This window comes from Xiphophorus maculatus, chromosome 16, assembly GCF_002775205.1.
Source record: "Xiphophorus maculatus strain JP 163 A chromosome 16, X_maculatus-5.0-male, whole genome shotgun sequence".
Lineage (NCBI taxonomy): Eukaryota > Metazoa > Chordata > Actinopteri > Cyprinodontiformes > Poeciliidae > Xiphophorus > Xiphophorus maculatus.
The window spans coordinates 25,111,247-25,136,923 of NC_036458.1; the positions used below are offsets into that span (position 1 = coordinate 25,111,247).

General features: G+C 39.0%; 1 protein-coding gene across 3 annotated transcripts; it reads right to left on the reverse strand.

Annotated features, from left to right (window-relative positions):
• Positions 1-4,724: 4,724 nt before the first annotated feature.
• On the reverse strand, positions 4,725-24,915 carry LOC102230321 (synembryn-A-like). 3 transcript variants are annotated; one of them, XM_014473646.2, is made up of 14 exons: positions 24,832-24,915; positions 23,538-23,640; positions 22,774-22,821; positions 21,723-21,740; positions 18,068-18,157; positions 17,054-17,556; positions 14,844-14,979; positions 13,248-13,430; positions 12,863-12,957; positions 12,598-12,748; positions 11,205-11,300; positions 10,256-10,400; positions 8,272-8,554; positions 4,725-6,720 (listed from the first exon to the last, which is right to left on the reverse strand). In XM_014473646.2, exons 2-14 carry the CDS (start codon positions 23,625-23,627, stop codon positions 6,549-6,551), a joined length of 2,010 nt encoding a protein of 669 aa, XP_014329132.1. In that variant the 5' UTR covers positions 23,628-23,640; positions 24,832-24,915; the 3' UTR covers positions 4,725-6,548. The 3 variants fall into 3 exon arrangements, with proteins under 3 accessions (XP_014329132.1, XP_023204769.1, XP_023204768.1); XM_023349001.1 differs by having other exon boundaries at positions 23,538-23,665; positions 24,832-24,877; XM_023349000.1 differs by lacking the exon at positions 24,832-24,915 and adding an exon at positions 24,352-24,434.
• Positions 24,916-25,677: the final 762 nt, after the last annotated feature.

The following is a 25,677-nucleotide window of genomic DNA, read 5'->3' on the forward strand; positions in this document are numbered from 1 at the left end:
AGAAGATAGTTTGATTGTAGCTATAAGTGCTTTCTGTGGAAATACTTAGTTAGGTCAGATCACCTGTAAAATACAACTAATATCTTTAAATTTGTCTTTATTTATTGCTCCCGTATGTCAAAATGTAAATGCACGACACAAGAAGCAAAAGAAAGCAACATTTTTGTGCTTGCTTGGTAACTTTCGCAATTTGTTGTGACCAGCAACTGAACTCTGAAAAGATGAATGTCTTGGGAGCAATTCTGCTTATACAATTCATTCTTTGGATTCCTGTGACTCCTGGTCTGAGTCAACTCCACACTTCCCCTGTTTCTACGGAGTTTTTGCTTGGTTTTAGCTCTTGGAGAAGCTGAGTTTATGGTATTAATAAAGGGTCATAATGTTCCACTGTTTCGATGATTCTATCATCAGTATACTATTGAACCCAAGTGGATCATAACTATTTCCATCAAGTTCTTGTCTGTCTAACTTGCATCACATATACATGATGCAACAAAAAGTAAATCAGTAAATAAATAAACTGTATATACATGAGCATTTATGCATTATGTATTATGTATACATACAGTACATGTCTATTAATGTATGCAGTCATATATGTATGCAGTTTTTTCAAGCATGTTAAGATTATTGTGGTACAAAAACTATGTGTCTTTTGCATTTCTTGTTCATGTGTGTGATTTTGTTCTACTATCATGTTTGAGATAGATAAATAAATAAATAAATAAAATGATTATGCTCTAATTTTGTTTCTATGGCTATTGTAACTGTATTTTTATTTTTACCTGTTGTGGATTTTCGAAACTTGCATGCTGTCTTTCCAGGAATAGTCACAGATCAGAATTCTTAGTAACAGCTAATAGTTCAGATATTTATACTGGGATGGGAATTTTCTTTTCTTAACGCTCCCAACTGCTTTCTTTGCTATCTCACACAGCACCTTATTTGGTCTTTGGATTTGGGATGCTAAGAAAAGAGAGGAGGACCAACACTTGGAATGTTGTCACAGTTCTGCAGCAGAGCACAACCTTGTGATACACAGATGCAGAAAAAAATATCTGTGCATTGTTACAGAAAAATTAGACTTCTTTATAGCAAGCCTTTTCCTGACTCTCTTCAAGTATCTCAAAATGTTCTTGCACAAGATCAGTGAAAAAAACAGGAGAGGCCATATTTCGCAAAGTTTTCTTCGAAACCTTCCACATGGAAACATGGAAACTAAGGACATGTCTGTTTACACTAGCCATTTGGACATTGTAAATACTCATGCATGTTTATACAATTTTTGGGGTCAACTGAAACAGCAATCTCCTCACACCATTCTTTCCTCTCTTCCAAAAGTATCTAGAAAGAGTGTAAAATGTTGACCTACCATAGTATTGACAGACTACAGGGAGAATGTTCTCTAGAATTTATTCTGCTTTGGGTTGTGTCACACTTAGACATTTCAGATCAAATACCATAACTTTCTTAAACACACAACACAGACAATGACAGTATGGGTGGGCAAATTGGACTTGGTTTTATCACAATATTTTGCAGTACTATTATAATATCAATAAACGTGAAAATAAGACATACCGGTATTCCTTATTTCTTTGTAGATAACTTTACAGCTGTAACTTTGTGTGACAGCAATTGCAGAACCATAAACACGAATACTGCTCTTGAAAAACATTTCTATTTGTAACACGCTTCTTTACGTAACAGTAGTTACGTAAAGAAGCATTATTTGTATCACTAAACTGCACTCAGAAACTGTTTTCTGTTTCAAATTGATTAGTATTTATTGGTGCTTTCATCGTACAGACAGTGCAGAAAATAGTAAAACTATCAATTCCGACAATAAGGGCAATTTGAGAGGGATTTAAAACATTATTAGTTGGAATTTATCATCACAAAATAAACTTTATCAGAATGTTTAAAATTCTTACTTTGATATGAAATTTATCGTTATAAATGTTAAATGATACAATAAATGCCCAAACCTAAATGATAGATTCTGTTTATGTTTCACGTGACAGTTCTGTCATTGAAGTGTGCTTTGTCATGTCTGTTTTTTATAAAAAAAAATTATTTATTGTGCATGTGGGTCTTTTGACCCAAATGCACAATTTGATCATGTGGACAACAATACATTTTAAAGAGTTCATTTCTAAGAACAATGTAATCATTTTTTTTGATCTGGAAGGATTCTCTCAGTGAGGGAAAACAGAAACACACACCCAGAGGAACAGGAGAGAAGCAAGCTGAGAAATGGATCCTGAAGATGAGTAATAGGGGAGGATTATGACAGGAAACCACTAGGGAGGAATAAATAAAATCTGGGCCGTTGGCCCACATTAGAGATAATCTTGACAGAAAGTGAAACAGATGGAGTATAGGTTGGAAGAGGATGGACAGGTCATGGGAAGAAAAAGTGAGTATTACTAGTTTTGATCAAGCCTTCCATGTTTTCACATATTGGTCACTATATGGGAGTTTAAAAGTTTAAATTCTTAATATTCAAATAACAAGACAGAATCTAGTAATAGTTACAAGTTTTGGACATATTTTCTCACTTTCTTATATTGAATATTCTCCAAGAACACTGCTAAACAATGAGTTAATAGAATTATGTTGTACAAAATAGCAATTAAAAACATGACCAATACAGAAAACAATTTAAAGGAACTTCATTTTATTACCCTTGGTGTGGAAAACAGCATACATAATTTACACTGTGTAAACAGCTCAGATGAACACATGGCATTCCTAAAGAGCTTAACAGTTTGAATGCAAACAGAAAACATGAATTCAGTTGAAAATAGTCATTTTTACATGTTTAATTTTTCTTTCAAGAACCCCAATACCACCCCCGCTTCTACTGATGTCTCCTTCCTCAACGAACTTAACAACTTCTATGCTCGTTTTGAGAGAGGGAATACCACAACTGCAACCAAAGCAGTTACCACCCCAGGCCAACAGCCACTGACGTTCCTCCCCACTGACGTAGGAGCGGCTCTGAGCAGGATTAAATCCCACAAGGCTACGGGTCCTGATGGCATACCTGGACGTGTCCTCAGAACGTGCTCTGGGGAGCTGGCAGGAGTGCTGATGGACATTTTCAACCTGTCCCTGGCCCGCGCTGTGGTACTGACCTGCTTCAAATCTACCTCCATCGTCCCAATCCCCAAGAATCCCAACCCAACCAGACTCAATGACTACCGCCCGGTAGCCCTTACCCCCATCATTACCAAGTGCTTGGAGCGGCTGGTGCTAGCACACCTCAGATCCTGTCTCCCCCCCCCACACTAGACCCCCACCAATTTGCATACAGGCAGAACAGGAGCACAGAGGACGCAGTCTCTATAGCGCTTCACTCTGTCCTTTCTCACCTGGACAGTAAGAACACTTACGCCAGACTGCTGTTCTTAGATTTTAGTTCAGCATTCAACACTGTCATCCCATCACAACTCATTACCAAACTCACAGACCTTGGCATCAGTCCACTCATGTGTAACTGGTTGCTCGATTTCCTGACCAGTCGACCTCAACATGTCCGGCTGGACAACCACTTCTCATCCACCATCATCATAAACACCGGAGTGCCACAAGGCTGTGTGATGAGTCCCTTGCTCTACTCCCTCTTCACCTACGACTGCAGACCTGTCCACGGCTCTAACGCCATCATCAAGTTCGCAGACGACACCACAGTGATCGGCCTCATCGGAGATAATGACGAGGCCGCTTACAGGGAGAAGGTAGACCGTCTGGCTGAGTGGTGCGACAAAAACAACCTGCAGCTGAACACCGAGAAGACCAAGGAGCTTATCGTGGACTTCAGGAGGAACGCTGACCCACATCCACCCATCCACATTAAGGGGACAGTGGTGGAGCGTGTGGACACCTTTAAGTTCCTGGGAGTCCACATCTCCGAGGACCTGACCTGGACGACCAGCTGCTCCAAACTCATTAAGAAGGCGCATCAGCGCCTCTTCTTCATGAGGACCCTGAGGAAGAACCACCTGTCCTCAGAGATCCTCACGAACTTCTACCGCTGCACCATTGAGAGCATCCTCACCAACTGTATTACAGCTTGGTACGGGAACTGCTCTGTCTCCGTCCGGCAGGCACTGCAGAGGGTGGTGAAAACTGCCCAGTATATCGCCGGGGCACCGCTCCCTGCCATCAAGGACATCTACAGGAAGCGGTGTTTGAAAAGGGCCAGGAAAATCACAAAGGACTCCACTCACCCAGCACCCAGCACTCCAACACACACTCTTTTCCCTCCTGCCCTCTGGGAGGCGTTACAGAAGCCTGCGGACCAGAACCACCAGGCACCGGAACAGCTTCTTTCCCACAGCTGTCACGCTTTTGAACGCCTCCTGACATAAAACATAAACTATAAGGACTGTACTCCCCTATCCTCTCATACAACAATAACACATGGACTATCCTCACACACACACACATCACGGACTGTTTTCTTCACACACACATACAACCTGTAAATTTTATCTGCCATTATTTATCTATAATCCATTCCCTAACATTCTTATATATTCTGTATAATCTGTATAATCTGTGCATATAGCTCCCATATTTATATTTATACACAATATCTATATCTCTTGCTATAACCCCTTGTAGTCCATACATACATAGTCTTGTACATCCATAAATAAATATTTATATCTCGTAGAGCACTTCTGGATAGATGCAAACTACATCTCGTTGCTTGTACTTGTGACAGTGCAATGACAAAAAAGTTGAATTCTATTCTATTCTTTCCTTCTGACATCATTGACACTTTATCTGATTTGCTGTAGATGCAGCAGCAGAATAATCACTCAGATTTAAGTCTATGAATTTAAAAAAATCTTGAAATAGGATGAAGCAACAGCATGCTGTAGTATAATATCCTGAAACTGGAACATTTCTGAAGAAATTTAAAAGGGGTCTGCCAAAGGGTGTGTGTCGGTTTAAACCCAGTGTTCTGATGCTGAAAATGAGAAACAATGCTAAGGTGAACTAAAATGTAATCAGTAGTTTGTGGCATATTATTATTATGTTGACTAACATGGACTTATTCTATTCTGTATGACAACATTAGTGTATATACTATAATTAGCTTAAATGCTGTCAGTAGCACATGTGGTATCAGCAGGATGTTAATTTAAATTGACTTAATCCATTGACTATGAAAAACAGCTAATAAATCAAATATTATCTAAAATGTTTATTTTAGATACAAGGATAATGTTAGCATGAGAGTTACAAGCATATCAAGTGACTAGCATTTTGATACTACTATGAGGGTTATCACTAACATATTGACTAACATAATTACTCTATTCAGTATGCAAAACATTAGTGCATAAGCTAAAATTTTTATAATGCAAAGATTGCCATAGACGCTGTCATTGGAATGTGTGATATTACCAATATGCTGACATACATGGACTTACTACATTCAGTATGCTAAACAAAACTAATAAGTTAAAAAAAAATAGGTAAAATGCTTATTTTAACTATCAGGCTAATGTTAGCATGGTGTCTATCACAAGCATAATGACTGACTAACATGTTGATACTACCAGTAGGATGAGGGTTATTACTAGCATGTTAACTAATATAAAATTACTCCAGTCAGTTTGCAAACATTAGTTTATGAGATAAAATTAGCTTAAATTATAAGGTTATCTTAACTGCTGTCAATAGCATCTGGGGCATCACGTGGGTATAGACTTACATTGACTTACTACATTCATTATGATAAACATATGTAATACATTTTCAAAATCATCTAAAATGCTTACTTTAGCTATAGGGCTAATGTTAGCATGAGGGCTATCATTAGTATGTTGAGCAACCAGCATGTAGACACTAGATGGATGTATGTATTATCACCAGCATGTTGAGTAACATCAAGGTACTCCATTTAGTATGTAAAGCTTAGCTTTTACAAAAGACCCAGCTAAAATGGTAGCTTAAATGTGGCAGCTATCACTAGCATGATAAAGTACTAGCATGCTGACCCTACCATTAGAATGTGTGCACTGACAATCATGGAGTCTTGGTCCTATGCCAATATCTCATTGAACAGTTCCCTCAACTTAAAATGTAGAGTAGGTAAAGAACAAACAGGCTTTTATTTTGACATTTTTTAGTAAGCTTCATTTTAAAAGTCCACACCAATCTCATGTGTAACAGTGGTTGGGCTATAGCAGTCATATACGTAAAACCCAAAGTTGCAATTACCTGCTGAGTAAAATTTGAAGGCTTTTATTTTGTAGGGTACATTCTTTTCTATTGTAATTCAAAGCCATCGTTTGCCACCATGTTTACCATGGAAATCAAAATGGCAACAGAAGTAATAACTCCCTTCTCAAGAGTGGGCTGCACATTTTGATGTATATTTTGTGGGGTGTATGTATATGTGTACGGTGACGGAACAAAAATAAATATTAAAGAGAAGAAAGTGTAGAATTAGAGCGCCCCAATAAGAAATAATAGTTCTCTCATACTTATTTGTTCATTACTGAGTGTAGCATGAAAATATTTTGCTATTTCATTGTTTTGTCTTTCAATCCCTGTGGCATTGAACTCAAGCCCTGTTCTTCCTCTTCATACTCATCTTCCTCCTCTTCTTTTTCTTCTGTGCAGCTCCTCATATGGCCCCAAAGAGGAGCCAGTCTCCCATCTCTTGTCACACCCATTGGCTGAATGATTTGGTCTCTGAGTGAGAGAGAGAAAACACAAACAGAACATCTGTAAAACTTTCACAGCGCTTCTTCTACATATTGTAGACAGGTCACCAGTGCATCACAGGGCAACACAGAGACAGAAAGGACAACAATCATGCACACACACACACACACACACACACACACACACACACACACACACACACACACACACACCTGCACGCACACACACACCTAAGGAGAATTTAGAGAGATCAATTAATCTAACAGTCTTTGGACTGTGGGAGGAAGCCGGAGTACACAGAGAGAACCCACAGCATGCACAGGGAGAACATGCAAACTCCATGCAGAAGACCCCAGGCCGGGAATAGAACCCACAACTTTCTTGCTGCAAAGCAACAGTGCTACCAACTGCGCAGCCCCAGTTTTCCTCCTTACCCCAAAAAATTAGTTTTTCTCTTGACTCAAAGACAAAATATCAAATTAATACCATAGAATAGAATAGAATAGAATAGAATAGAATAGAATAGAATAGAATAGAATAGAATAGAATAGAATAGAATAGAATAGAATTACTTTATTCATCCCAGCAGGGAAATTATTTCACAGTTACAGCAGCATAGAGACAAGACACACAACAACAACCACTGAGTAGCAATTGTAGACAAAATAAACCATATCAACAGCATTGATTTTGATTAATTTTTTCTTTAGTTGAATTGTATATGGCCCAGCCTAACTGATCTAAATGCCAGTTCATAATGAAAAACCTCAATTTGTTAATTAAACTAAAAAAAAAACACTTGCACACAAGTATTCGCATTGTTCTATGATTCCTCAGGTGGCCAGATGTAGAGGGGTGTGGACACATTGGGAGACACTTGTGGTTGAAAACTTCTTACATTTCATAACAAAACTTTTTACGGTTGGTTGAGCAAGTTGTAGAAGCATCTAAAGCAGTGGTAACCAATTTTTTTTCTCCAAGGGGTCAAAAGCGGAAAATTTAAACTAGTGGTTTGTCACAAAATTCAATAAATTAAAAATGCAAAAACTAGTTTAATTTTTCTTGTTTTGTTTTACCTGCTTGATAGTAAACAATCTAACTAATTAATTCCCAAATACCTAAAACATATACAAGGTTTCAGAGTGTTGCCTTATTTGAAGAAAAACATGCCATTGCCAAATTTTTTGGGTCTTCAACTCTATTCCATTTTGTTGGCTAAATTTTTACCAGTCTCAACTTGTGTCAGGGGCCAAACAAAATCATTTCAACAGCCAAAAATGACTCCCGGGCCACACTTTGGACACCCCTGATCTAAATGATGATCAGTGGAAACAAGATGAACCTGAGCTCAATTTATAGTCGTGGAGCAGGGTGTGAATACTACTGTACTGTACATCTATTTTGTTTTGTTGCCTTTAATAAATTTGCCGTTTCTTGTTTTTCCCTCTGTTGCTATGGGTCGTTATGTTTAAAACGTTTGCTGTATCATAAAATGTAGAAAGAGGGAAACTTTCTGAGTACTCTGAATAACTGAGCAGACAAAAGGATCATGAGTCGTATCATATCAAATGTTCTCACTGTGATAGTCTGTTGATCATGCAGATGAGACGACATGCCTCTTCCTCCTTCTCTTCTTCTGTCATGCCTTCCATAGGGTCGGGCTGCTCTGCCTCCACCCTGCCTGTCACCAGGTTAATCTTTGATCTGACTTGGCGGTACTCCTCTGTGTCTGAGTCGGAGTCGCTGGAGTAGCAGGAGGCAAACTGGCCGTCCCCAGAGTTCCTCCTGCCGTTCAACAGACCCCGAGCTGCCAGCAGCCCTGCAGCATTCCCGTAACCAGTGTATTTAACAAAGCGGCTTACTGCAAAGACACATAGAATGAGAAGAATACTGAGGCAACTCTTCACAAGAAAGATTGTATTTCTTTCCTTAGCAGAATGTTTTCAATAATATTAGTGAAAAGGGAGGATCATGAGCAGGTAGGTTCATGATTGCCTGATTACACCTGCATTTAAGGATTAAATGCAGGTGACAAGAGAAATGGCCCAAATGTCGGACATTACCAACTAGCAATATTAAAGCAATTTGTTCCCTATGAGATCAATGAGATATGTCGAGTTCCTCTAAATAAGACATATGGTGAGCAATATGGCACCGGAACAGGGTTTTCCTAAAATGCAAATTTTTCTTTAAAAAAAAAATCCTAATTTGGTCACAGTTAGAGGGGAAATGAAGCTGCAGCTGCATTCATCAGGGCATGTGGGGAAGTCTTCAGAAGGTTAAAACTGCAATGGGTTGAATGGGAGGCAGTATAAAGTACAGAGACGCTAAAAATAAAACCTCTGACAACTGCAGATGCGGCAAAGCTGTATACAGGGTGAAGACATTTAATCTGCTGTCTGCCAGTTGTAAATTATTTTATTAACCTAACTGTAAATAGTTTAAATACTTAGAATAATGAATTCTTGTGTGCGTTCTGAAGGCAAGATACGCAGAAGAGTGGCTGCTGAAGCAACATCTGTTCTGTTCTCTGATATTTTAATAACGCTACACATAAGTACAGGTAAGACACTTCCATTTTATCAGATCTTCTTTATTTTTCACTTTGTTCCTGAACATAATGAAGCACAAAGGTTTCTAACCTCTGATTGCCTGTTACTGTTATAAGGGTCCATGTAAGAGCATGTGGGAACAAGTGCTGCGAATTAGATGTTGCTATTGCACTATGACGCAAACATGGGACTGCTGTTTTGCTCAGTTTGTCTATGTTGATGTGTGTCTGTCCCTATCAAATAAACTTAATAATAATAATAATAATAATAATAATAATAATAATAATAATAATAATAATAATAATAATAATAATAATGTAAACTTAAATTACACAGCAGAAAGACACATTCTGTAAAATAATAAAAATTATTGATTATAATTTTGATTATAATCAAAATTACAAAATTATAATAAATGTTTTCCACAGCAAAATATTCTAGAACTCTATCTTAATATTACTGTTTATGTTTCTATTGAACACTAATAGTGCACAAACTTAAATCTCTTTCTAATCGCAGTCCAGCACTGGATTTAAGATACATATACATCTCAGAACAAACATTAAAACAATCTCTGTAACATTTAACAAAGAGAGCGGAGTGGACTATCAAAATTCCCTACCTGAGTTTGGGGATTATTCTGCCTCATGCAGGAAACTCACTCAGTTCCTGAGCAAATATAATCAGCTGGAGGTGTCATAGTTCTCTATGCAACTCCACCGGAAGTAGAGTCTGATGGCTAAACTCCTGTTAGTCTAAATCTGGACCAGGTGTGTGTAGAGCATTCATTATTGTTTTAAAATGAAGTAAAGTAGATTGTTGTGTTAACTTTCCTCTACATTTGAGATGCATCATTAACAGTCACAAATTAATATGATTCTGATGTTCAATTAATATACATGTCTGTCTATCACTGTACAATCAGTAATATCTTGAATGATTGGACACAAAGTCATCTAAGTAAAACTTTTATGAAGACAATATCACAAAGATGTAGGATGTAATTGTACCATTTTCTTTGCAAAGCACGAAAAGCAGCTCTGCTGCACAGTCCTTAACATCAGTGTCAACATGTGTCATCAGTCGAACTAGCTGGCCTCTGAGTGTACTGTCCTGCTCAGGCCGAACAGCAACGTCCTTCAGAGGAGGTAAGATCTGAGAAAAAAGGTTATGACAGAAAAAAATACAGCTCTGATTCAGATGTCAATATTGTACCACCAATGAACGTCCTACAAAAATATATGTTCAAAACTTTGTTCGCAACAAATAAGCATTCATTTACCTAGAAAATATTCACAAAATTAATAATATCCTATCCAGGAGCGATGCAGTGCCCTACCTTGCTTCTCAAGGCAGTGCATTACTCTCCAGGCCCCAATGAACTCAAATACTTAATATAGCTGTAAGTCTAATGTTAGCATGAGGCCTATGACTGGCATGTAGAGCAAGTAGCATTTTCACAGTAGTATGTGTGTTATAACTAACATGTTGACTAACAGTGACTTAATTTAGTCAGTATGCAAAAAATTTCGTAGGGTATGTGATGCTCTTATTTTGACAGCTCAATGTGGTTGTCAGTTTAGGAGCATAAAGTTTCATGAGTCACACATTCTTCTCATGCTCTTTTGCAATCTTGCCTGTAAGTGTTCAGTCAAGGTGACGTCTCTGTAGTTCTAACCATTACTACTGACCATTACTACTGCCTTCCTCAGTGGTACGTGTTACAACTACAGAGTGAGAAAGAATCTGAAAACTGTTGAAAGGCCATTTGTTGTCTTCATTAATAATACTATTATTGAAGAAGACATACAGATTCATATCTGTATCTGTATTTACTCTGGTTATTTTTATGTGGTGGTATGTTTGAGGATCTGGAACATTCAGAGGTGATAAAAAAGCAAACACAGAAGAGACAGAATAAGGAATGTCAGTGCAGTCAAAGAAAAAGACAAATTTTACCTTTTGCCTTAAATAGTGACGTGTCTCCCTGTGAACCCGAGAACTCTCTGTCAATAAACTTAGAACAGGAGTCAGCTTCTCTTTCAGCTTCTGACCCTGAGAAAAAAATAGGTTTGATAGTTTTCAAAGGTTTATGAGACCGCATCCATCATAAAGAGCAGACTGAGTTTATTCTATGGCCATGCCATCAACAGCTGAGCAATACTATTGCAGGCAGTTCCTGCATCATCCAGGAACTGGATTAAAGAGACTGGATGTTCCATGTATTGAATGTTGTGTTACAGTCAATTACAACAGAGTGGAAGTCAGCAGATGCACGAGATTCTTGAAAGATGCATTGGCACCATACAAGGGAGTTTGATTAGGCCACATTATTGGTTAGCATGAGACCAGATGGTTTTACAATTACCAAACCATCTGAAGACACCACACCAGAGAAACCAGTGTCTCAAATGGAGCAGCAACTGCAAATCACTGACTGATGATAGGTGGAGTGATGATGGCCCCCAGCAGAGAGAGTCAGTGCTTCCAGTGTTTGAGTAAGAAACACCACTGTTTGCTGCATTGATTGCTGCTATTTCAACTTTTAACTTTATGTTTTCTCTCACTGGTGTTCGGTTTGGCTCTGATTCCATCTTGGAGGAGAGCATCAGCTGAAATAATGTTGTCATTAACTAATCATTCTCCCTATCCTGCTATTAACGTTTTACTTTTCACTAAAATAGCAAGTACTGCTGGACCAACGCTTCTGTTTCTTTTTTGTGTCTCTGCTCTGTCTTCTCAAACCTTCAGGCGGTGGTCAAATGGACGCTTGTACTAAGCCAGGTTCTTGTTCTGCTGGAGGTTTTTTCTTTTTGACTTAATTACTGCTAATGAAGAGTTTTCCTCTCCACTGTCGCTACTTGCATGCTCAATCTAGGTCATTGCTACAAAGTCAACGACAGAATTCAAGCAATTGTTGGTACGTTCTCCTCCAGGAAGAATAAATGCAGGAAGTCACTGACGCGACGCAATCTGCTGTCTTTGTCAGATTGAAAACATTTTAAACTAACTTGAATACTGAATTCAATATCATGCGCTGTTTGAGTTATTATTCATTGAAGAGATTGTATCGGAAAGAAAGCAGACATTTTAAGAGCAAACACTACAAAGGCATGAACTTCTGCTCTCAAATGTAAGCTCATGATATTTGGCATTTTAATTCCTGCATATGTACTGTCATGAACTCTGTGAGGAATTTCAAGTAATTTGGTGGAGATATGGAAGAAAAATTGCAAAGTATCAATGTCATCATGTTAGTACTGATCTGATACCAATAATCACTTTGGTGTTGATAAGATTGATTTATAGATCGATTTGTCCAGTTTCTACCTATGACAACACGGCTACTTGCCCTGTTCAGTCGTCTGTCCATGAAGAGCAGCAATGCATGCACACAGTCCATGTTGACACCTTCATACTGATGAGACGCCTGTCCTACAGGGACAGCCAGCATGACGTCCAGGCAGGTCAGGGGCAGGGCTGACAGGATGTTTACTGTATGTCTGAGGGGAAAATACTTTATGAACGTTCTTCAACTGTTCTTAGTTCATTTTTCTCAAGCATATCTGTAACATGTATATAACAAGGAATTGCTGGGTTAAAGATAAGCCTCTGACCCTTGTAGTTCCTCCATTGTGTCTGCTCCATCACATGACAGCAACAGACAGTGGCGTAGGACAGCTGCCAGGCGGCGATATAAAGTAGCTTCTTCCTGTAAAGACATCCTTCAGATTTCATCTCTGACCAAACCTCATGGACTAAATTTGGATTTCATCTTAAATTTCACCACAAAAAACAATCCTCTAAAGGCATGGGTACATGAAGCACTCTGACAATCCTTATTATGATTGCTGCATTAGCTCATTTTATTTAATTTGGTTATTGCATTCCACCCTAAAATGTTTTACTGGCCTGGTCTGACCAACTCTATGAAAACTTTCTGAGGACCCCCTGCCTAACTATGGAGACGTTTGCCTAGAACTAATGGCTTTGTGTTTTCACCTCGTCAGGCTCCTGCCTGTAGATCCTGTGAGCAACGTTGAAGATGGTCTTGAGAATCTCAATAACATCCTGGGACACCTCCTTGGAGACAGAAGTGCTGTCAGTGATCAGCTGATTTCCATCGGCCCATCTCAAGACCAGGCACTGCTCCAAAGCTGAGGTCAGAACAAACACCCCACGCTCCTGAGCAAAACAAAGCACTGAGTTCTACAGACCGTGGTAATCAGCTTCTGAAGCATTAGTTGTAATAAAGAAATTGAGTGTTTGTAAAAGCATTCACACCCCTTGAACCGTTTGCATTTTGTCACTTTACAGCCACATAATTCAATGTGTTAAATATGGATTTGATGTGACAGACCAACACAAAGTTGTACATAACTGGAATATGTTTGCAGACTTCCCCTGGGCCTCGTGGCTCCTTCTCTGATTGAATATTTCTTTGCCCAGCCTTCATAAAACATTTATCCTCAGACGATGTTTACTACTTAGGCAACTTCTAAATGTAACCGGTCAGCCTGGAGTTTATTTAGGGGTCTTGAAATAAAAGGGTCTAAACAGAAATTGATCATTGAAATCATGGTCAACTGATTTAGTAATCAATTAATTGTTAACTGGAGTGTACAGACTGAAAAAAGAGCCATTTTCTGAAAGAACATTATCAGAGTAGTAATTAAGTCAAACCTATACAAAAAGCTATATACATTTTGCATTAAAGTTACAGCAAAAAAAATTTTTTCAACCAAAATTTTTCAAATGGTATAGTTTTAGCTTCTCGTAGTTCTAAGGGCTGAGCTTTTCTAGAATTATGTAATTAGCTGCTGATGCATCAAGAGTTCAAACATTCACTTTAGGAATGAACTATTTTTTAATTGCATTTTTAATATATTTCTAATATTGCATAAAAAAAGGCTTAGCCTTTTCATTCTGTAGCTAGTTAAATGAACAATCTGCAGAATGTGCCAGTTTTCCTATCAAATTAATCATCAAAATAATCAAGAGAATAATCAATTATTACAACAATTGTTAGTTGCAGCTCTAAACAGGAATGCACCACACACTTCTCAGAGTTTTATGTAGAAGTTTTCTTAAGCTATCCATTATTTTTCTTCTACATCACCATTATGACATCCAGAAATTTGCAGTTGTGACAGGGGAAAAAAATGAATGGTGGGAATACTTTTGCAAATTCATTTCTAGAAGTGAATTTTTGCATGCTCAATATTCCACAAAACACAAATGTTTAGTTCAGAGTAAATGACTTGGTACTTGTATAGCAATTTATTAAGACCAGAGGACCCCCAGGTGCTTTACACAGCTGCCTGGGGACAGGCTGCCATGCACCAGCACCACCGGGCCCTCTGACCCCACCGGACTCTCTGACCTTCACCACAAGGCAAGGCTGGTAAAGTGTCTTACCCAAGGACATAATGACAGAGGTGGGTGGAGCAGGGACCAAACCAGCAATCTGTCAATTGCTGGGCAAACTCCTAATGCCTTCATCACTATTGTCCCAGAGTCATGGTTGAGATTAGCAGTAGACTGAGACAAACTTTAGATGAAGCCATTAATGACAGTGAGAGGGTGAGGAGTGTTTACCTGCTGCAGCTGCAGCCTGAGCTCAGGCCTCAGGGCTGTTAGTAAGAAGAGAAGCCTCAGTTTGTAAAACTGGCCAGTGGGTGGTGCCCCACTCCAGATTCCCTGCTTCAGACTCTCCCATAATCCCTGTAGAAGCCTTTCCATGGAGACAGACATGAAGCTTTTAGTGAGGCAAGGGGTTGCTAAGCAGCTGTAAAGCACCATTCATTAAACCTTCAGAGCATCTAAGCTTTTGGTAGAACATGGATGAATAGCACTTTGGTGCTCCTCAAATGCAGAAATGACATGCCAGTATGCATGGACTGGGATGGTGGTGTCACAGGCAAATCACAAAGAGGCTGTGTGTGGTAACCCTCATTTACACACAACCACACTGATGTGATTAGTAGAAGCATAGCTTTTTGTGAAGAAAATTATAGCAAAGGTATCTCCTAATAGCAAACCATGAATGTCAAAATTGTTGAAAAATCTGTTGAACAAAAAGGCATTCAGTGAAGGAAACCTCACATTGTGTAATTCACTCGAAAGGGAAATTAATAATGAAATAAGAATTGACCTTGCCAATAATATATTAGGCCCAGTTTGGAATGGTTTAAAACAATTGTTGGATCAGAGATCAAGGTCAACAGAACTGCGGTTCATCCTGGTTTTAATTCTGATGTCTAATTGGCAAATTAGTTCAATATGTTTTACCCTACATTTGATTCTTCTGATTTTAGAAATGAGATCTAGATTCTGAAAAATAAACTTCTTTGTTCTGGTCCTATCCCCTTTGACATTGTCTGCCTGAATTGTTTACACACTGTAAGGTTGGAAAAAGCCCAGGTTCAGGTAATACACTACCTGGCCAAAAAATAGTCGTCACCTGGATTGAACTAAGCAAATTGAACTAAGCCTCCTATTGGATAATTACTTCATAGTCGATTATGTTCCAGCTGACAAAAAGTTATCTGACCCCAACTGGTGCAATGAGTTGCTTCTCATTTATTAAACAACCATGTCTAAGGAGGTGGAAAAGATGTCAGTCTGTTTGAGAAGGTCAAATCATTGATATGCATCAAGCAGAGAAAACATCTAAAGAGATTTCTTAAACTACTGAAACTGGGTCAAGAACTGTCCAACGCATTGTTAAAAACTAGAAGGATAATGGAGACCAATTGTCTTCAAGGAAGAAATGCGGATGGAAAAAAATCCTGAATGATTGTCATTGGTGACCACTTAATGTTTGGTGAAATCAATTAGAAGAAAAACAACTGTAGAACTCCGGTCTAAGTCAAGGGACTGGGACTGACCAACTCTATAGCCTTAAGAAAGCCACTGATCAATGAAGCTAACCAGAAAAAAAGCTTCAATCTGCTAGGGAGCATAAAGATTGGACTCTGGAGCAATGGAAGTAGGTCATGTGGTCTAATGAGTCCAGATTTACCCTGAGTTCCAGAGTGATGGGTGCAGCAGAGTAAGAAGAGAGACAGGTGCCTGCTGAACCAGAAGCCTTTCAAAATAATGCCACAGTGAAAGAATGCTGCAATCAAAGCTAAAGGTGGTCCAACAAAATATTAGTGTGTGACTTTGGTGGCGACTTTTTTTTTGGCCAGGCTGTGTAAAGGTCAACTGCTCTCCTCGTGTGGAACAGTTGGCTCCCATTTTGTATCAGATCTTCCAGCTGTCACTTAACCAACAGAGGGCACCAAGCTGCTGGAAGCAGTCCATCGTGATACCTGTGGCAAAGACCAGCCAACCAAAAGTTCTTAAAAATTTAGACTTGTTGCACTGACTTCCCTTGTTATGAAATCCTTTGAAAAACTGATCAAGAGAGATCTCCATATTCAGACTTATCACTTACTTGACCCTTTGGTTGTCTATAGAGCTGGTCATGGAGTTGAGGATGAAACTGCAACTTTACTAAACTGGGTTTTAAACATCTTGAAGGAAACAAAAATTGTGATAAGTTGCTGTTTGTAGACTTCTCATCAGGGTTTAATACAATCTAGCTCCAGATTCTGATCAACAAACTTCTTAACTTTCACCTAGATCTCAATATGATGGACTGAATTCTTGATTTTTTAAACATTTAACTGAAGAGATTGTGTAAAGAGGGATGGTAAAGGATCTCTGTCTGCTCCAATAATCTCTGATTTTGTGTCAAAACTAACTGAAGTTTTGAACTTTTACATAATACAGAAACAACAAGGCAACTTTAAAACTGTCACCTCAGTGCGCTGGCTCTCTCCCGGGCCAGGGGACTGTTGTAGATAATATTACACAAGACTTTCATGGCCTCCTTCCTGCACACCTCCCCATCATCCACTTTCCCGTCTTCTTCACTGTCGTCTTCCCGGGCGTCTTTTTTCCCAGCAGCAAGCACAAGGTGCCCTACGTTCCCTCGCCGGTTAAAGGAGTGACACTCTGAAAAAGAAACTGCACACCTCTGATCGGAATCTGCTGCTTCATGAGACCCACTTGCTTCTTTTCCATGGATCTGTGTTTGTGTTCTGTCACACTGATCTTGAATTTGTGTCTTGTCCTGCTGTTGTCTGGGCTGCAGAAGATTGATACCTCCCAGGTGTGTCAAGGTAAGAAGGGAGCTATCAGTGACCATTGGTCCCAGAGCTCTACGGTCACGAGAGAGGATTCGCAGAGTATGCAGACAAGCTCTTAGCACTGCAGGCTGCAACTGACCACCAACAAAGCACAGCAGGGCTGCAGCCAGATCCTGCAGGAAAAAATATTATGGTGAAATCTAAGAATTCAGCCTCAGCACAAATCAACTACATGGATATTTAAGGAGTCTTAAGTTTATTACATGTACTAGATTCAAATAATAGATTCAATTCAAATTCAAAAATACTTTATTAATCCCAAAGGGAAATTAAATAAGAATTTAGATTCTTCAAAGAGTTATTGAAGATGGTGATGGCTGTTGGCAGGAAAGATCTCATGTAGCAGTCTGTACTGCATTGAATCTGGAGAAGCCTCTGAATGAAGATGCTCTGCATTCCAACACAGTCTCATGAAGAGAATGGTCAGGGTTGTCCATAATTTTCTTGATCTTATGAGGAATCCCTCTTTGAATAATCATCTCCAGAGAATATGATTAAACAAATAATCACGATTAAACAGATGAATCTAGATACAGGTAAATCTGCTGTAAAAGATGAATATAGGTTCTGGGAAGTCCAGAGGATACAGGAGAACAAACAGACCACATGAGTTTACTGGCCTACCTCTCTGAGAAGAAGATTCGGCCTCTCGTCATCTGAGTCAATGTCCGAATCAGAGTTTGAAGCACAGTCCCTTATTTTGTTCTTTCTGAACTGATGAACCAAGAGATGGAATTAGTAACATTGCAGATAACATCCGTGATAATGTATCACACTTCAAAGTGTTCATGAAGTATTTGTACTCTGTTTATTCCCTGGTCTGTTCCACTCAAGTGGGTGGTCCTCAGAAAAGATATTAAATCCAACATCACCCTCCACTGGATTTCTTCTTTATAATATGTTCCATCCTGTTTAGGTTCACTGGTCTTGTCTATATGGGTTACTTCACACACAGAACATCATTCAGCATTGAGATACACTTTTTACAAATTTGTTTCACCAATTATAGATCCTTGGTTCCAATGTTCAACAGTAAGATGGCCACCAATGACTTTCTCTCAGGTCAGTGGTTTTCATTCCTTCTTTGAACTTTTATTGGTAGGCCATAAGACGCTAAAAAAGTCCTAGAAGAACTGCAGTTGCAAAGATGCATTGACCCTGTTGATTACCCATGGCAAAACAAAGATCTATTTTCAATATCTCAAACTTTAAGGCTTCCCTACTGTCTAATATCTGTAGAAACTTAAAGGGAAGGCAGATAAGCAGAGGCACAGTGTGTCACATTAATGAATGTGTATCACTCGACCCAACAGATGTTACACATATTCTACTGAAGTGTAAAGAGATAGAATATATTACTGGACTTCAGCCATGGGTAGTTTTATTAGAGGTATTAATATTTTTCATGTTCAGAAAGGATTGCTGGATTCCATATGTTGGGAGTGTTGTGACTGACCAGATACTGCTGGTGTGGGCTGTTTAATAATAGGGCTATATTTTTGTGCTCCGAATAGATATCAACGTTTACAGAACTCTTGGTGTTTTTGAGTCTGGTTTCAGTGTTACATATTATTGCTGTAGCATTAATATAGCATTGGTCCCTACTGTGTTTTTTCTGTCTTGTTGTCTGACAGTGTGTGGCCAACACTGGGTAAGTACCTTTCCAGAGAATTTAGAACTTAGCATTTACAACCTGGAAAACTTGTTCTATGGGTGAGCATGTGCAACAGATGGTATGCCTATCTTACCAAGGAGCCACCTCCGTCCATACACCTGACCCAAGCATTACCATACCAACTTTAAGAAGGGCTTTAAAACAACCACAGCTTAAACATAGTGCTGCACATAACTTACATAAGAATGCTTAAAAATCAAATAATATTTGTTTTAAGATTAGTTTTAAAAGCACACAGTAAAGGAGCCTCTCGTTAGATCATTCCCTAATGGAGGAGCAACACTAGAGAAGGCCCTACCCCCTCTGAGCTTCCTTCCAGACTGCGGAACCTGCAGAAGCTGCTCAATCAATCTGAAGGACCAAGAAGGTAAGACAGGATTCTGCATTGTAACTGTATGGTTTTGTGGCTATGACTCAATGCACAGCAATGGCATCTTCAAACACACATCACTAGCTGTAGCAGCTAATAGGCAATTTCCAATCCAGTAATATCAATGGTCACTCTACTCCCCAACTGCTCCAACCAGCCCCAAAAAATGTCCCACTGAAAATCTTGAAGAACAGAGAAAAAGACATGACTTGGAAATTGGTTACACCATCATCACTGACATTAGTACATTATTTGGTTTCAACAGAGTACAGAACCTGTCTGTCCACAACTGTCTCTGTGGTTCTGCAGAGACGGCTGCAGAACCACTGGTGAGACTAAAGAAGTTATGAAAAATGAATTAAAACCTGACTTATTGTATAATTTTACAGTAAAGAAATGTGTTTACTGTATTATAGACCCGTCATGTTTCATTTGCTATGTGTAATTCAGCAGGGCACAGGTTCATGCCAGTCAGTTCAGGGACAGCTGTGGAAGTCAGAACCACATAATTGTAAAATACAAAGTTTCCACTGACAAGGATTCATTTTTATTCTGTTTTTTGAATTCTTTAATAACATTTTGATTGCTACTGAATCTAATGCTGTTAATGTTTTTGAGTATTTGATCAAATCAGGCAATAAAATGCAACTATATTATTATGATAATTCTTCCCAACAAATATTACTGAATTTTGTAACTGTTTTCAACTGAAGGCAAATATACAGACTCATTCTATAAATTAGAATAACTGAAAAGTTTTTAACTCGCCCTCACGCCCACAAATATGGCTCTATTGGTATGAAAGTCAGTCACACCGAGTGTCTGCTTCCATAAAATCTTTTCAAAATTTCTCTGTTTTCTATCAAAGTGCTTCAGAGCGAACTCCCGTCTGAGGGTAAATCCAGGCTCCCAGAAATTAATTTTCATAATTTTGTCAAATATTTCAACTAATGTATGTGCTTTAATATAGCACAAACATTAGCAGTGCACTGCCCCCCACTGCCTTAGGTAGTGCATTAATGTTAGCCCTTTCCATAAAATAAGTATTAGCTATTTCTTTCTCACATGTTAGTGCACTGCCTTCGCAAGGCGGTGCATTTATATCAGCTTTTTCTAAAATAAGCATTTTAGCTATTTCCATCTCTCAAATTAGTGCACCGCCTTGCTTTGCAAGGCATTTACACCTGTCTTTTCTTTATAATGATCATTTTAGCTATTTTTTTTCTCTCAGGTTAAACAAGGCCATGCACTAACATTAGCTCTTACCCTAAAATAAGCATTTCCTAAAATAAGTATTTCTGCTATTTCTTTCTCAGTGTACTGGTGGGTAAAATAAGCATTTGAGCTATTTTTGATTTATTAGCCATGATTAGTATGTTGAATAGAAGAAGTCAATGTAACACAATATGCTAGTGATACCCCACATGCCACTGGCAGCTTTTAGGCTAACATTAGCATGTTGGCTAATTTTAGCTTATACACTACTGAATGGACTATGTCCATGTTAGTCAATATTCTTGTGATTCTCCACATGCTATTAATATTATTTTAGCTAAGCTTAGCATTGAAATCTTTAGCATCAGAACGCTGGGTTCCAACAGACGGGCACACTTTGGTAGGCCCTGTTTAAATTTCTTCAGAAATGTTCTAGTTCTAGTCTAGTCTTGTGCAGGATTCTTGTGCGTCTTATGCCTGTAATTTGGTGAGCACTCATAAGTCTTTAAGTTAAACAAATATTCATTAGCATTTTGGCTCTCCCTTGTCTCCGCCTTCACCAATCCTGACACTTTATATACATCTGTGATCAGGAGCCCACTATTCCATGGGTTAAAAGAGTTATTTTTATATAGTATTGTATGTTATGTGTTAAAGGTGAGTTGCATTATGTAACATCCTTCACATCATGTCCCCCTTGTGGGGATGGAAAAAAAGTTCAGGCTCAGGATTTTTTTCCACTCTCAGCCCTGAACCAAATCCACCAAAAGAATGAATTCCTATTAGAACAGAGTCTTCTGCACAAACTGAAACATACTACGAAAGTGAAGGTCAACACAGGGTAATATGATGAGTCATGAGGTATCTAAACAGCTTTGGAACACATGATTAATCGCTTTTGGAGGACACCCATCCATACAGAGACTGGATGTGACTAAACAGTTTAAGCACCTTTTCAGATTAATGTAAGACGGTGTGAACTCATTGTCAGCACAGCTCTGTCTGGGTGATTTATTTACCTCTTCCAGTTGTTGTTGCTACAGACAGGTGGTCCAAGAATGAACAGCAACAGATGTATAAAAAAGAAAAAGATAATAAGTGTAAGACTTAAAAAGAGCAGACAAAAACAAAGTGGTGACATTCTTCTATTGACATTTTGGACTTGGATAGTGTCTGGTCAGAAAAATGGGGATTCCTGTTTCTCAATGAAAAAGATGTCCAGAAATAGATTCAAAGAGATTATGACATATGTCCATTTTGATAAGAAGTAAAGTCAACATGCATGACTGTTTTATGCCTTCACCAAACAGCAGGTGGTGCTGTTCTCAACAACTCCGGTACTGTGCAAAAATGTTCATATTCTTCAAGCTGTGGACACGGGTGTGGACATCATAGATGACCGAAGGCAAAGCCAAAGTCTGTCCAGTATTACAATGACAAAAATACAGTATAAACATTCTCAATCAGATGACAAGAAAATGCTTAGTAGAGGGCTGCACATGGAGGTTGCCCATTGTCTTGTTTTATAGCAACCATGTTCTGTTCCAGATGTTCTGCAGCAGAGAGATGGACAGTCATGAAGGCAGGTGGAACATGATGGAAGTCCAAGCCGTCAAGACTCAAAAGTGCAGCAAGCTCAAAAAGGAGGCAGTGCCAGGTGTAGAGACACTGCACTCAGAATAAAACCGCTGGCATCTGCAGAAGATGCCACAAAGCTGTGTGTGGGAGTTGGTGGGGTTGGGGTGTTGGTTCTGGTTCCAGTTGGTTCTTGGTACTTTGTATCCATCGCTAGTCTTGGGCTCCATGGGGCTTGGTGGTTCTGCTGCCATTTGCTCTGGGGTAAATATGCCAGAGTTTCCCTTCCTTGGAGGATCATGTTGGGCAGTGAGGGAGTTGGTTCCCTGGGAGAGCTGTTTTTACAGGGTTTGGTGCCTGGTCTGCTGGTTTGAGGGATGTTTGTGGGGAGGTGGTCAGGAGTGTTGCTCCACTCTGTATGTGGGGCGTTTCCTAACTTTATATGTGAATATTTTTGCAAGATGATTCACAGACTCAAACATTTTGTTTACTGACCTTTTTTCTCTCTTGTGCCTCAGTATTGAAAAAGAAGCACTCTGCGTACTGTGGAGAGATTAAAAAAAAGATGGAGGGCTGAATGTTTTACAAAGATCAGCATCATTTGATAAAGACAAAAACTTAAAGCAAATGACATACTGAGAAAATATTACAATTATGATAGTGAGACAATAATCTCAGTGTCAATAAAAACGTGGTAAAATGATAAATGGATGACATTTATATATTGCTTTATCAAGTCAGAGGACTTCAAACCTCTTCATACTCCTATGGGTCATTCACCCGATCACACATTGATGATGTGAGCTACATTGTACTCGACTGCTGTTGGGCAGACTGACAGAGGCATGGCTGCCATTCAGCTGGCCCCACCGGGCCCCAAGGTCACGACAGAGATGGACAGGTTGGGGATTCAAACTACCGTTTACAGGATAAACAGCTGGTACATGTTTTCATTTACTTGATTAATTTTGTCACAATATACCAAAATTATCTTGGTATTTGGAAGTAGAATGGCTGTTCAAACAGCAGCAGCAGGAGTGGAGCAGAGAAAGAGAAGCGACGAATGCTTCAACATGTTTCTGGGCAACATGAAGCCAGAGACGGAGCCGACCAACTTGGTGCTCCAGCAGACATTTCAAACATTCCTCTAGGCATTGACACCCATTCTCATCATGCCTTGCACATTGTTTCCATGGTTACAAAAGAAGGAAAATGTCTCATGCCAAATTGAGGCAGTTGTCATGGCAACCATCAGTAACCTGGGTATTGTAGCTGTCCAGTAAGAGCTGGACGGCGTCCTGGTCTCCGAGGCTGATGCTCTGGATGATCTTCTCCACGTCTGGTGCCATGCCTGAGCGTCTGCTGCAGAAATATTCAAACTTATTTCCTGTAATCAAGAACAAACACTAAAGTAATCTCTTTATGTAAGTGTCTTTATGTATGCACTTACATAAAGGCTCAGCAATTATAAAAGTAACTTTTACATAAGTGTTTTTTCAAACTTTTTCAGGCTGAGGGTCACTTAACCCATCGAACAAACACTTTCAGACAAACTAACTTGAAATTGCTCGACAACAACACAACACCTTAATGTATACAAACTTAAATTAGCATCTTAACACACTTATTGTTTTCTTTGTTCAACCATGCTGTTTTGTAAATGGGGACCGGCCAAGTCGACTCTGGGTGTTTTGAGTTATTTAAAGATTCTGAAAGTATGGATTTTGAGCTTTCCAATAATGTCAAACACATGGAATTCAAAAAAGAAATTGTTCTTTACTACCAAGTGTTGTGTGCATTTATAGCATTTTAGAGCTATTTGCACAATAACAGAAAAATAGACTTTAGTTGCTTTGACAGAAACAAAAGTCATTTTCTGCACTATTAAATGTAAAGTTATCCACCCATTTCTATCAATTGTATTCATCTATTGCATTAAATCATTTTTAATTAATTAAAAACAATAGCTGTTGCCGTATGAGGAGAGTCATATAAGCATGCAAAGTCGTAAGAACAAAGAACAGTTCTCATTAACAGACTGTAGACCGTCCAAAAGAATCGAATTGCTCGCACATCAGGTATGACTTTTTCTTCCTCTGATCATATAAGTTGTCTTGGTTTCTTTCTTTCCACCGATATCTTCAGCTTTCATTTTGTGTGACCTGGTCTTAAGCCATTTTTCCATTATTATTTTTAAACATAATCCTTTGGTAAACTAATTGTCTGCATCGCACTTTGAGCTCACATGACGGCAAATAAACGGTTGTTTACATGCAGTACTTTGAGGACTACTAGAGGGCGCCCGCGGACCGCTAGTGGTCCGGGGACCACAGATTGAGAAAGACTGTTCTACATAATATCGACAGCAATAAATGACCAATAGAAAGCAAATGATAATGTGGTCTCTGCAGTTGCAATTATTTAGCCATCAAGCTGCTATTAAAGCTAATTAATGTGAATTGAAGCACTACGTTCAGATACTTTGAAGTGAATCATTAGAAATAATTCTAAGTAACATTCAGGGCACTAATGTCTATGAACTGTTGCACTTACCTGTTGGTGTAATAACCCACTTACCCCGTCCAAAGCAGTGTCTCTGTCCTCCAAATAAAACAGTGTCTGTAAGCTTAATGTCCTTCCTCCTCTGAACATCCCTCCTCCTCTTCACTCACTAATCCTTGGATATACTCACAGCCCCCCCTTGACCCAGCCCAGCCCCAGAGCACTATGTTATATCATCTGCTCTACATTTCAACAGGATGGAGAATTAAGAGTTACACTTAGACATATGCTCAAATATAGACATAGACAAAGATAAAGCCCCCATCAAGCTTCAAGCATCCACCATTCTTATAAGAAATTACTGTGTTCATTTAAACTAGATGGTTTCCTGAACCAGTTTTTAATGTTGTACAAAAGTTTTACATTTTTTTTTACATATTTTTTTAACTGTTACTATGTTGTGACAGTATAACATAAGACAGATATTCTGAAAAAAAAAGTGCTCCTCTCCCCCTCCCTGTGGTCATACTACATGGAGTAGCAGCAGTGCTTTTCTTCAGAAACAACCAATCAGCACCATGAGCAAAGGTCTTGGTAGGTCTTCGCGCTGACAATCATGCTGATGCACACAGTGCTCAGGATTGCCACTTTGCTAATAGCAAACAAATGCATACAGCTGCAGGAGAACTGTTTATCAATTTAGCCGTTATCGTTGGGCATGCGAGGAGGCAGAGGAGCTCAAATCTTTTTATACAGTATTTCTGTTATACTGCCATGATATTAACGGTTTTAACAAGCTTGTTAAAAAAATAAATAAATAAATAATCAAAGTTAGCTACTGCAGTCCTGTCCCATATGGCTCTGACATCAGCAGGATTGATGCCAGGACCTTACAGG